We start from the raw sequence: 14,450 nt of genomic DNA on the forward strand, positions 1-14,450 counted from the left end.
ACAAAATCCGTTCAGTAGTTTTTGCGTGAAAGAGTAACAAACATCCAGACATCCAAACTTTCGCCTTTATAATATTAGTAGGTAGTAGGATATTTCACAATCCAAACTAATATTTTACTATTTAGTTTAGCATTTACTTACCTACAGTAAATATTAGTTTGTATTGTGAAATGCTTAAAATAAAATAAAAAATAAAACAAAATAGGGTTTCAAATTACCTATCTTTATCTAATTTATAAAGAGGTAAAGTTTGTGTGTTTGTATATTTGTTAAATTGTAAGGGGTAATCTCGGGGTCTGCTGAACCGATTTTAAAAAATCTTTCACCAATAGAAAGCCACATTATATCTGAGTGTAATAGGTTATATAAAAACCGAAAAATACTACGCGGCGAAGCGGCGGGCGGAAAGCTAGTTTATTTATAATTATGTACGAGCATAATAATTTATTGAAGTCTAAGTCAAACATTCTTTATTTGTGTGGACCTATATATTAACGAGAGATTACAAGGCGTCAAATATTTCAAGAAAAAAATTAAAAACTATTATAAAACTAAATTTTGCTCTCATGGAGCCTTTACCTACTCTGACAAATCAAGACTTAAAGAAGAAACTAATAATAAAACTATTTAACTGTCCTGCAATGAAAAGCTTGATCGGGTACAACACCTCAAGTTATTTTAGAACTTGATTTCATTAAAAGACTCTGAATATCAAATTGCTTAGGTATCTAAAGTCAAACGATTCTGAAATGTCAAGTGGCATAAAGTTGGGACTAATAAATAACCCATTAAGATAGTAACGCCCTCCTGTCAATGACATACCTGGAACGTTAGAGTATTGGACAACTAGTAAAAATGCTTTGTCCTAAATGACTGACGGATATCGTAGAGACCTGAAAGTTGGAAGGTGTGTTCTTTGTATGACGTAGGCATCCGATTTTCCGAAATGGGGTCATGAAATGAAGTGGGTGAAAAAAGGGGGCAAAGATTGTATGGGACAGTGATTATATGATTCAATCTACTTGAAATTTTGCTTAACAATTCCTTAATAATATTATAATTCATGACAAACGTGTGAAAGGGGTAGAAAGTTAATTTGGGAGTCATTTGCGTCGAAGTTGATATCAATACTAGATACTTACTGCTTTTGATTTAATTACTTTTTATTTTTACAAGTGTTTGAAAACTCCATGTCAGTTTGCAATCAATGTCAAGTGAAATCTCAAATTGAAATGTCCAATCTCAATGAGGAGGCTCTGCATTTATTCCTAGAATTCCCCTAACACCGTCAAATTACCCATTCGAATTCAAGACAGTGCAGTTTCCCATCAAAATCTGCTTCGTAATGACTATAAACAAAGCTCAAAGTCAAACTCTAGCAACCTCTGCATAAACTCCCATGAGTGCTCAGAGCGGGTGCCTGCGCCAGGTAACCGCGTGTGATGCTCATAGTGATTTTCGATACAGAGCCCCGTAATACGTTGTACATAAATTATGGAAAGAAAACACCCAGACCAATACAAACAAAATAATATGTATGCAATTTTAGTATGATATTTTTATTTATTAATCAACAAAAAGACTGAACAAAATTGATGCGTGTACTGATTAATGTAATTAACCACATGCAAAGTTTCGTGAATTGCAACAACTATAATTTATTATCCAAGCTCTAAATAATCGCTACTACGAGTAACTGATCATAAAATGTTTTTCTGATGAACTGATCATTAAATGACCTACCGATAGGTCGAGTGACGTAATCTTGAAATTCTTTTGAACTTCCGGAAGGTCGGGTGATGCCACGCCTCTTTGAACCATGTTTACTTTGGCAGTTATATTTTATACTTATTCGATTCTAAAATATATTCCCAAAAATTCTGAAAGGTGTTTTAATTTGTATCACTTGGATATGATTTGTATTAGAAAGTGTTGTGAGTATGACGCTTGAACGGGAGGAAGTCAACCTAACCTAACCAACTGGTATTTTTATACTGTGTAGCTGGGAGAGCTCTTTGGCGCGCTGTCTTCGGCGAAGTATTGCGCGCGCAGATTTTGACAGCGTGAAATACCTACTTTAGCAGAAATACCAAGCCTTAAAAGCCTAGCTCTAAACTTCATTTCACTAAAGAAAAGGTTTTTACCCCAAAAATGTGTCTTTAGAGGAATCCAGAGTCACTTCTTCAAAAAATAGGTAGTTACGCTTGAGCCAACTTTTATGGCTATAAAACTGTTAAGTTGGGATTAATCGCTATCCATCTGTTAAAGAGGACACATGAGATCATTATTTTGTTTTATAACCATAAAAATTGGTCTACTTGATCCCAGAGGTGAGCCCCAAGTAAGGTCTTTTTTCAAGTCACATTTATGGTAACTTCAAGGTTCAAGTCGCATTTTTCTTTAAGTTTATTTATTGAGCTTTCAAATAACACCAATATTGTTGGGGCACCATGATTGTGTCAGAAGAAGTTCTTTAAAGTTTGCGTCAGGAAGGTGCGATTTATTTGATGTTGAGTGTAGTTGTAATAGGGTCATTCCATGACAAATGTTACCGAGGGTGAATAACTAAATATGTTCTTTTCGCATTAAATCTGATGAATTTTGAAAGTAAACATTCCAAATTATAATGTGCAACAAAAAAAATCTGGAAGAAACAAGTAATTTTTAAGTTATTAGTCTTCAAAGTCTATACTTAAGTCAACAGTCTGAATGATCATTTTCTCTCTTATTATTGGTAATACGATTTAAAAAAAAACTATCAATCTGTGAACCGTTTTGCCACTATATGATTTGAGGGTATTTATCATAGTATTGGTAGACAGCGTCATAGTCCCAAAAAAATTGATAATCATCAAGTTTTAAGTGTGTTTTCTTGTTACTTCGGCGATGTAACACCCGAAACAAAAAAACAGGTATTTGTTTTATTATTGTACCTTACACATGGATTAGGGTAACAATATTTGGTAAAAGTAAGGTCATGGTAGTAATGATTTCAAATACTAACTAATATCTGAGCATGATACTAATTTAGTATGTTTTTTTCTTGATTAAAAACTGTAACACCCGAAACGTTTCGGGTATTACATTTTTATTTATATGTCAATAATGTGTGTATATTGCTTGGAGAAGTCAAAAAGTATTACTGTGAGGGTCCTTCGACCTCCCACTAGCGCTGGCATCGGAAAAAGAGGCATATTTCTCTATTTAGGACTTTTTTGAAATGTCGACTTAACACTAAAATTAAGGTATCGCTAAAAAGTCTCGATGTTTGACATTTCCAATAAATATCGTAATTAGAAATCAAAGTAATGCTATTTCAAGCCAAAAACAATAGAAAAAGCTATATGCTTAGGAAAAATTAAACTTGAACTTTGTATATTTTTTAAAAAAAGCTGCTTCGATATTTCAAACCAGAATTCGCTCTATTTGTGTTTATTTGTTGTACTCCTTATTTCATAGTACCTAGAGACTAATAAAACACCGATTTTGTCGATAAAACGCGTTGCATTTTCGTACTCGTAACACCCGAAACAGAACCATTGTAACACCCGAAACAAAGAAAAAAATTATAAAAAAATAGTAAAACGTTTTATGTAACAGTGATTGTATATTACATGGTTTGTAAATTTCATACTTTAGAAGTCCTGTAAGTTTTAGGTATGATTCCTTAAGAAAATTCGCTAAATTTCGAGTAAATGCAGCAACAGTCAGAACATAGAGGCAAAATCTCGTAACGCCCGAAACGCACACTTTTCGACTCATATTTTCGTTATCTTACATTCTAAGCTGTACAAACTTTATTATTTAGATAAAACAACTAAAAACGGACAGATCAAGGCACTAACATTATTAAAATACTATTTCAAAATACATGAAATTGTTGAATATGTGTGTACGAACGTAACACCCGAAACGATGGAATGACCCAATAACTACTATTTTGCAAGAAACCTGAGCTGCTCACTGACTGTACACTGTAATTCATTGTTTAAGCAATACAATCACTGTGACAAATGAGATGAGTCAGAAACGGTTGCACACCGTTGAAGGTAATCAAACGATATCAGTGAAGACCCTGAAACAGCTGGCACTAATAAGAGAGCCATGACATGAGTCTCATTTTTAGACAATTTATTCTGTTCTTTATTATTTTAACATCTTAGTGTAATGTGTGAATAGCAAAATAGATTTTGCATTTGACAGTCATTGCTTGCTAAATCGTAGGATATTTTGAAAACAACACACCTGAAGTGTCACTGACACACTTAAGGCTAACTTAGGCTGAGTTGCACCATGACTATAACCATAACTTGTGTTTTTCATATAGTTTGACAGATTTTTGATGTTTGTTTGTTAAAGTTAAAGTAAAATGGTGCTACCCAGCCTTAGATATTCATCAATCATCAGTAACAGTCATCCTAGATGAAATAAGATAAAAGACTGTTTTAATGTCATTTAGCTACATCTTTATTTAGCTAGTTAACTAATTTGTTTCGTAAACGAATAGTGAAATTGATTCTGTCACAAATATCAATGTTATTTTGTCTAGGAGAGATGACTTATTTAGGTTAATAATAACAAAAGGCAAATAATCCATAATATTGTATAATGACACAAGGAAAACACTCTTGGAAGTGAGATGTCACTTTTTAGAAATGCTTAGTCATGTTTAATAACTTACCTGTATGATATGATGGTGGTATGTAGACTACAGATATCATAGAATAAGGAAAACCATTTCATATTGTTTTCCTCAAGAGCTGTTGTCTAATTTTTAGGGTTCACAGTTTTGATTTTTTCTGCGCAAGATGCAAGCAATGTAGGCCTAAATGACCAGATGATACTTGTACCAGACCTCCCCAGGATTTAAAAAATCTTAATTGCGAACTAGTAGCTCTTGTGTAATCCTCTATTTCAGGGGTGGCCAACTTGATTAGACATAAAGATCTACTGTTTACTTACGAAACCCTAGGCATCTACCACTTACAAACTTTTTGAAACAGCAGTTTTTTTTTCATGCAGTATTTTTTGCCTTGCCACGATCGACTGGACTAATAGTCGCGATCGACCGGCGATCGACCGGTTGGCCACCCCTGCTCTATTTGATTTACTTTTTTTTATTTAATGTCCTATGTCCCCTAAAAATGGAGAGGGCGTCCACAACAGTCCTTCGTCGCGTTAGGTCTTGAGCATTAGTTCCCAAACTTATTTGAGTTGAGACGCGCCCCCTTTAGACCATACAAAAAGTTCCGCGCCCCCCTCCTCCAGTCAAGATTATTTATTGGTCGTATCGAGCAGTCTGGAATTCATTCTCTCAGCGGTCGCAGGTTTCTTTATACTTAAGTACACAGATGCCCCCCCCCCCTTAATTCTTTGCGCCTCCCCTGGAGGATGCGCCCCCCATATTGGGAACCAATGGTCTTGAGTTTCGCGTTTGATCTCACTCCAAGTTTTGCCGAGTTTTTTGCCTCGTTTGCTAGAGTGCGTCGTCAATATCCTCTACTAGCGGCCGCCCGCGACTTCGTACGCGTCTATCCCGTTTTACCCCCTTCATCTATCTTACGCAGTTTAGATTTTGTCATATAGATGACCCAAGCTGAACTGTCCCACCAAACTCAATGACAGGGGGGCGCTACCATCGTTCAACTATATGGTTTCCAACATGGCAAAAATCGGAACCAGCGATCCGGTATTGACGGTGGCGCCCCACTGTCAATGTCATCGATAGGACAGTTCACTATTTTGGAACTATACAAATGATTTTTCCCGCTAACTCCCGTTCCCGTGGGTATTTCGGGATTTTTTAATTTTTTTATGCATAACAAGGCAGGTATTTGACCACAATCGCACCTGATGAGATGCGGTGGGATGCGGTCTAGGATGGTACATATCTGCCCTGTAAGTGCCTATTCACTCTCGCCTTGAAAAGGCCCGGATTATAGTTTTCGGGAAAGACATCCGAAGAATTCCTTTCTTAGTGCACCTCTACGGTACCTAAGCTACGTTCCTTCCAAATTTCAAGTGCCTACGTTTAGCCGTTTATATGTCAGTCAGTCAGTTTCTCCTTTTATATTTTAGATTTACCTTTGGCAAATAGGAATGTCGTGCTTTTGCAGTGAAGACTAACCGACTTGACGTCACTGTTTGTCCGCAGGTGACGTCACTGACATGCCTCGACACGGGCGTGCGGCCGGCGCCGAGCAGCGCCGCTTACGCTGCGGAACGGGACGCCTGCCTCAACTACTTCGCGCGGTGGAACGAGACAGACCAGGTATAAAACCTGGTCTGTGAGCACGTAGAATTTTGTCAAATGACCCCAAGCTACCCATCCTTATCGCTCGCGCGTAAATATGTTGCTGTCGCGCTCGCACACTCACTGCGGGCGCTTGTCGCACAGTCGCGACAGCAATATAATTACGCGCGAGCGATAAGGATGGGTAGCTTGGGGTCATTGGACAAAATTCTACGTGCTTACAGACCAGACTATAGCTATCTCACTCTTATCATCCCTCTCACGCGAAGCGGGATGCCAGCATGAGCGACAGTGACAGATAGAACCGAAACTAACGCGTTTTGGTGTAGCCGCTCGCTGTTTTCTGCTGAGCCAGCCCGCGCAAGGAATGCAGACGAATGCTTCAGGCAACTGCTGATACTACAGCTTACAGTTCCTGACTCGTTCGTTCGTTTCAGCAAAATGACGTCCACTGCTGGACAAAGGCCTCCTCCAAGGTTTTCCACAATGAACGGTCCTGCGCTGCCCACATCCAGGCTCTTCCCGCGACCTTTACCAGATCGTCGGTCCACCTAGCAGGAGGCCTGCCCACGCTACGTCTTCTAGCCCGTGGTTGCCACTCGAGAACTTTTCTGCCCCAACGGCCATCGTCTCTACGAGCTATGTGCCCCGCCCACTGCCACTTGATTTTAGCAATTCTGCGAGTATAACTCGCTAAGGGCAGATTTTAAGTGGGTACACCTTGCCTTTGTGGAAGGGAAAGCCTCAAATAAAGGCGACTATAGTCTTTTTCACCTAAGATGATCCGTATGACGTTTCGAGTTTGAAAGATTTAGAGATGTCACATAACTAAACCATAGCGATTTATCTATCGATTTTTTTCGAAGAGTTAGTAAAACCTACTTTTAGAGAAATATTTTGTATAGGTGTTATTTAACAAAAAACATGTTTTTTTTAATTACAAATATTATTGTAACAATTTTTTATTGATAATATTCAAATTTCATGGTTCGTGTTAAAAAAAACGATTCCTAAAAAGTACTGGTTCTGTTTCTTTAAATTAAAAACTATTAATTTATTTTCAATGCGTTTATTAAAGTCAATAATCAAAAAATATAGTTGATTTTTGTGATGTTTTTAATAACTAAGTATTCACTGCAATTGATTAATGAACCGCGGAAATAATCGATTTTATCATACAAGAAATACCCCAGCACTAAATCTATTCCGTTTCACACATTGCGTACATTAAATAAAAAATATTTTTACATCGTATTTAATTAAATTATAATCAATAGACTCAGATTTTACTATACAGGGTGACTGGAACTGAACCCGCCATAGCTAATACGCGTATAGAGGAGGTCATTTGCTAATTATTGAACCTTACTTTCTATGGCTAAAGTTTTATAGTTTAGGAGATATGTCAATTTTTATACTTTTTTCAGATTTTTCCGAAATTAGACCTAAAGACTGCTTAATTTTTTTTTCTCGCATGATTTTAACCGATTTTTTTATTTGATACTAATATCGAATAGACCTTTAGTCAAATAAAATAAATTTCAGATCTAGATAATGATTCAATAACTAGTTACGAGCCGCCAAAGTTCAACAAAAGTACAAACCACGATAAAAAATTCAAGTTCGAATTCGATTTAAAAAAAACTAATGGTGATAATGGATTGCCAATGATCTTAAAAATATCTCTAGCTTCTCTTCTTTCCAATGATATATCACACGTAGTAATTAGATATTGAAATTTGTCAAAAAATCAAAGTTTATGGAAGAAAATGGAGTAATAATACAAAAATTATCCATACAAAGTTGATTTTGAATTTTTTTAAACTCTTTTCTTCATAATGTGATTATTATTTTTAAATTCATTTTTCAAAAAACATACAAAAATAGTTATGAAAAGGAGTATAGCAGAAAATATGAGATGTTTGAAGAAACTTTGTATGAATAATTTTCGTATTATTACTCCATTTTCTTCCATAAACTTTGAATTTTTAATAAATTTCAATATCTAATTACTACGTGTGATATATCATTGGAAAGAAGAGAAGCTAGAGATATTTTTAAGATCATTGGCAATCCATTATCACCATTAGTTTTTTTTAAATCGAATTCGAACTTGAATTTTTTATCGTGGTTTGTACTTTTGTTGAACTTTGGCGGCTCGTAACTAGTTATTGAATCATTATCTAGATCTGAAATTTATTTTATTTGACTAAAGGTTTATTCGATATTAGTATCAAATAAAAAAATCGGTTAAAATCATGCGAGAAAAAAAAATTAAGCAGTCTTTAGGTCTAATTTCGGAAAAATCTGAAAAAAGTATAAAAATTGACATATCTCCTAAACTATAAAACTTTAGCCATAGAAAGTAAGGTTCAATAATTAGCAAATGACCTCCTCTATACGCGTATTAGCTATGGCGGGTTCAGTTCCAGTCACCCTGTATATTTCAAGACAAGTAGTTAATTTATTTTTATTATATTGCTAATAAAATACAAATATTTTTTCAAAAATATTCTGCATATTTTATGTAGTATGCGTAAAATGGATAACCTTGAAGTGTCATACGGATCATCTTACGTGAAAAAGACTATAGTGTGTGTGTATGCAATTTCCCGTATTTTCTGTTCTGAGAGTTGCTGCTAGCGAGCAATCTCGTTTACAATAGGGATGTTTCCTGGGTAAAAAAAGCAAGAGTTTTAAATGTGTCAGTCGGTTAAGTTATCGAAAAAAAACTCAACATTTATTTTTTACTTTTTCAAAATGATGAAAATTGAAAGAGAAAGCGCCCCAAAGTTTAAAACAAGAGGCCCGTGACGTCAAGGCGTGCGTGTGGCACTTTGTGACGTCACGCGAAACTTCAACGCATTATAAATTCGTAATAAAACTAGCCTATTGGTGAATTACAATCTAAAACTGATCTATCTCCTAATATTATCTAACCTAGATATTTGTTTTCAGGTTGAATTCGTCGAGCAGCTGCTCGCTCGTATGTGTCACTACCAACACGGCCACATCAACGCGTACCTCAAGCCGATGCTGCAGAGGGACTTCATCAGTATGCTTCCGAGTAAGTACACCATCATCATCAGAGGTGGAATTGTGTAAAGCTATCGTAATCATTTGACAGTTCATATCGTACGATAAAGTCAGTTAAACAGAGCGTTTGACAGAATAATCGTACGTTATGAACTGTCAAATGATAACGATTTCTTTACACTATTCCACCTCAGGTCATTTAGTCCCCACTGCAGGAGCACGACCCCTTTAGTTTACCAGAGAATTGTCAGCGATTGTGTTCGTTTACAATCTCCTCATTCCTTATTCGATCTCGTAAAGAAACATCGGGCATAGAGCTATACTCTATACAGGGTGGAAACGATAAGTGATCTCACGCGATTAATTCTAAACTATACAAGATATCGAAAAACTGATTACTGATCCTGAAAGTGCTTCACGAGCTCTTTCAAATGATATCAGTAATAGGTTACAGAATTAACTAGATCTATCCGAAAATTCAATGTTTCCAGCCTCCATACTAAATGTATGCCACTATGCCAGCCACACAATATTAGCAGTGTTAATTTTTTTTATTTTAAATAAATTAACACTTAAATTAACTCGTAAATTGCATTATAATTTAAAATTATACATGGAAAACATTGGTTTTAGGCTTTACTTGCTATAATATTATCAAGACATGCGTGCCATGACTGTGGCAGTACTAAATGTATGGAAGCTGGAAACATTGAATTTTCGGATAAATCCAGATTATTTTATAACTTATTATTGGTACCGTTAGATAGAGCTCGTGAAGCACTTTCAGGATCAGTTACCAGTTTTTGGATAACTTGTATAGTTTTTAATATTATGTGGTTTTACTAAATGTATGGAGGCTGGAAACATTGAACTTTCAGATAGATCCAGTTTATTTTGTAACCTATTATTGGTACCGTTGGATAGAGCTCGTGAAGCACTTTTAGGATCAGTAATCAGTTTTTGAATATCTTGTGTAGTTTAGAAATAATCAAGTGAGATCACTTATCGTTTCCACCCTGTATAGCATTGGTTCCCAAACTTATTTGAGACGCGACCCCTTTCGGCCATACAAAAAATTCCGCGCCCCCCTCCTCCAGTCAAGATTATTCATTGGTCGAATCGAACAGTCTGGAATGCATTCTCTCAGCGGTCGCAGGTTTTTTATACTCAAGTACACAGATAGCTCGCGCCCCACTTTAAAGGTCTTTGCGCCTCCCCTCCACTTTGGGAACCAATGCTCTATAGCAGGGGTGGCCAACCGGTCGATCGCGAATATTAGTCCAATCGATCGTGGCAAGGCAAAAACTACTATACATTATTGTGTAGGTACTAAAACTATGCTGTTCCATTTAAGATTTCAAGAAGTATGTAAGTGGTAGATCGCCCAGGGTTTCGTTAGTAAACAGTAGATCTTATGTCTAATCAAGTTGCGCATCTATAGCATGCCTAAATAAAGTGTCGTCATCGTTTCAACCTAATGACTTCCACTGCTGGACAAAGACTCCCCTACGGATCTCCACAACGACTTGTCTTGCACTACCTGTATCCAGTCCAGGTGCTTACTGCAACCTTCAGATCGTCGTCCACCTGGCCTACCTACGCTTCATTCTCCGGTCCGTTGTCGTTACGGCAATAAGGTTCTGGAATGGAGGCCGCTTACCTATAAGTGCAGGGTGGGACCTCCGCTCATAAGGCCTTAGAAAAGCTGCAGGAAAGCGCTTGATGTTGGCCGCTTCATACCACTTATCTGAAATCATTGGGGAAGGCCTATGTTTAGCTATGCACATCCAGTAGGCCTAAGATGCGCGCCGCGATAAGCGGTTATCACGCCATTTTATCGATTTTGCCCATACATTTTGACGTCGATAAAAGTTATCACGGCGCGCATCTTAGGCCTACTGTGGATGAAATGATGCCCGTATTTAGTATGTCTCAGAAAGACTTATCTCGCACTGCCGGGCTAGGATGCGCGCCGTGATAAAATCTTATCGACAAATGTGTGGGGTTATCGCGTAAAATCGATAAAATGACGTGATAAACGCTTATCGCGGCGCGCATCCTAAGCTTACTGGTCTCCCTTTCCTTGTCTTGAACCAGGATAAATAAAAAAGGTCTGAATTACACGTTTTTGTCCACAGAAAAAGGTCTAGATCACGTAGCGGAGAACATACTGTCATACCTCGACGCTCGCTCGCTTTGCGCGGCGGAGCTGGTGTGCCGCGAGTGGCAGCGCGTCATATCTGAGGGCATGCTGTGGAAGAAGCTGGTCGAGCGGAAGGTGCGCACCGACTCGCTGTGGCGCGGGCTGGCCGAGCGGCGCGGCTGGTGAGTCTTATTGCTAGGGAATAAGGTCGATATTGCATTGTAGATACATGGGCGGGACGAAAGATACGGGAGCGAGAGACAAGCGAGTTTGCGTCTTATTTCTAGGAAGATACGGTCGCTATTGCTCTGGCATATCTCGTCAGTTGAAGTAACTTAACAGGGAAGAACGAAAGTTCGAGCTTGGAGTCGAGAGTTTGGTGAGTTTACGTCTTATTGTTAGCTACACAAGGTCGATATTGCTCTAGCAGCTGATGCAAGAGAAATCTAGATGGCCATGGCAGACTGGTGAGTTGAATCAATGAGACTCTATTGCTAAGGACACTCGGTCTATATTGCTCTGGCAGCTGATGCAAGAGTAATGGGCAGCACGAAAGTGTGTGTTTGAAATCGAGATGGCCATGGCAGGCTGGTTAGTTGAATCAACGACTCTATTGCTAGAGACTTAGGGTCGCTATTTGTCTGCCACTACTATCATAGTGGGCCGCGAGTGGCAGCGCGTCATATCAGAGGGCATGCTGTGGAAGAAGCTGGTCGAGCGGAAGGTGCGCACCGACTCGCTGTGGCGCGGCCTGGCCGAGCGACGCGGCTGGTGAGTCTTATTGTAGAGGAATAAGGTGGATATTGCTTTGGCAGGTGGAGTAGAACGAAAGTGCGGACGCGGGAGCGAGAGACAAGCGAGTTTGCGTCTTATTTCTAGGGAGATACAGTCGCTATTGCTCTGGCATATCTCGTCAGTTGAAGTGTCTTAAATGGGAAGAACGAAAGTTCGAGCTTGGAGTCGAGAGTTTGATGAGTGTGCGTCTTATTGCTAGAGACACAAGGTCGATATTGCTCTAGCAGCTGGTGCAAGAGAAATCAAGATGGCCATGGCAGGCTGGTGAGTAGAATCAATGAGACTCTGTTGCTAAAGACACTCGGTCTATATTGCTCTGGCAGCTGATGCTAGAGACTGGGCAAGACGAAAGTGTGAATTTGAAATCTAGATGGCCATGGCGGGCTGGTGAATTGAATCAATGAGACTCTATTGCTAAGGACATAGGGTCGCTATTTCTCTGGCACCAGGCGTCAGTTGAAATTACAGAAATGGGAAGAGCGAAAGTGTGGATTTAGAATCATGATGACAGGCTCGTGCGTTGATTAAGACTCTATTGCTAGAAATATAAGGTCGCTATTGCTCTGGCAGCTGATGCAAGAGAAATCAAGATGGCCATGGCAGGCTGGTGAGTTGAATCAATGAGGCTCTATTGCTAAGGATATAAGGTGACTATTTCTCTGCCACTACTAACATAGTGTGCCGCGAGTGGCAGCGCGTCATATCAGAGGGCATGCTGTGGAAGAAGCTGGTCGAGCGGAAGGTGCGCACCGACTCGCTGTGGCGCGGGCTGGCCGAGCGGCGCGGCTGGTGAGTCTTATTGCTAGGGAATAAGGTGGAAGTTACTTTGACAGGGAGTAGAAACATGGGCGGGACGAAAGTGCGGACGCGGGAACAAAAGACAAGCGAGTTTGCGTCTTATTCCTAGGGACGCAAGGTCGCTATTGCTCTAGTCACTTGATGTAAACAAATGACAGAGCGAAAGTGTGGATTCGACTCGCTGTGGCGCGGGCTGGCCGAGCGGCGCGGCTGGTGAGTCTTATTGCGGGGGCATAAGGTTGATGTTACTTTGACAGGGAGTAGAAACATGGGCGGGACGAAAGTGCGGGTACGGAAGCAAGAGACAAGCGAGTTTGCGTCTTATTCCTAGGGACGCAAGGTCGCTATTGCTCTAGTCACTTGATGTAAACAAATGACAGAGCGAAAGTGTGGATTCTACTCGCTGTGGCGCGGGCTGGCCGAGCGGCGCGGCTGGTGAGTCTTATTGCTAGGGAATAAGGTCGATATTGCGGTGGCAGGTGATGGACATATGGGCGGGACGAAAGTGCGGACGCGGGAGCTAGAGACAAGCTAGTTTGCGTCTTATTGCTAGGGAGAAACAGTCGCTATTGCTCTGGCACATGTCGCCATTTTGGAGTAACATAAATGGGCTGAAGGAAACTCCTGACTTCGTATCAAAAGGAGAGTGAGTTTACGTGTTATTGCTAGGGACCATACGGTCACTATTGCTGTGGCATAGGCAGCTGTCGATGTGAAAGAGAGTAGAGCAAAAGTGCTTATTTTTGTTCCTTACAGCGGTTTGAATTTTTATTTTACTCATAATTTGGCGCCACTACAGGGTGACTGGAACTGAACCCGCCATAGCTAATACGCGTATAGAGGAGGTCATTTGCTAATTATTGAACCTTACTTTCTATAGCTAAAGTTTTATAGTTTAGGAGATATGTCCTGACATTGAAACTGTGTTTGTTCTGCAGAAGAGAGAAGTGCGGGCCATTTATAACCTTGGACCCCGATTTTCCTTAAAAGATTTTTTTAAGGAAATCAACATACTGACAGTAGCTTCACAGTTCATTTATGAAAACCTTTTATATGTCCGCAAAAATATAGAGCCATTCACGAAAAAGAGTGATTTGCATAACTTTAATACAAGAAACAAAAATAAACTTGCCGTTCCAAATTTCAGATTGCATAAGATTGGTAATTCATTTATGGGAAAATGTATTAAATTCTTTAATAAATTACCACAAACTGTTGTAGAACTACCCATTCATAAATTCAAAGCACATATTAAAAGTACCTTAATGAAAAAAAATTGTTGAAATCATGCGGAAAAAAAAATTTAAGCAGTTTTTAGGTCAAATTTCGGAAAAATCGGAAAAAAGTATAAAAAAATTGTCATATCTCCTAAACTATAAAACTTTAGCTATAGCAAGTAAGGTTCAATAATTAGCAAATGACCTC

General features: G+C 38.9%; 1 protein-coding gene across 1 annotated transcript in view; it reads left to right on the top strand.

The window, feature by feature from the left end:
* LOC135086072 (F-box/WD repeat-containing protein 11) overlaps positions 1-14,450 on the top strand; it is a 33,026-nt gene that overhangs the window by 3,570 nt on the left and 15,006 nt on the right. Inside the window, exons 2-4 of the mRNA XM_063980833.1 lie at positions 6,155-6,271; positions 9,212-9,320; positions 11,428-11,614. Coding sequence (XP_063836903.1) covers positions 6,155-6,271; positions 9,212-9,320; positions 11,428-11,614 — 413 coding nt within the window. The remainder of the gene's footprint in view (positions 1-6,154; positions 6,272-9,211; positions 9,321-11,427; positions 11,615-14,450) is intronic.

This window comes from Ostrinia nubilalis, chromosome 30 (assembly GCF_963855985.1).
Source record: "Ostrinia nubilalis chromosome 30, ilOstNubi1.1, whole genome shotgun sequence".
Classification (NCBI taxonomy): domain Eukaryota; kingdom Metazoa; phylum Arthropoda; class Insecta; order Lepidoptera; family Crambidae; genus Ostrinia; species Ostrinia nubilalis.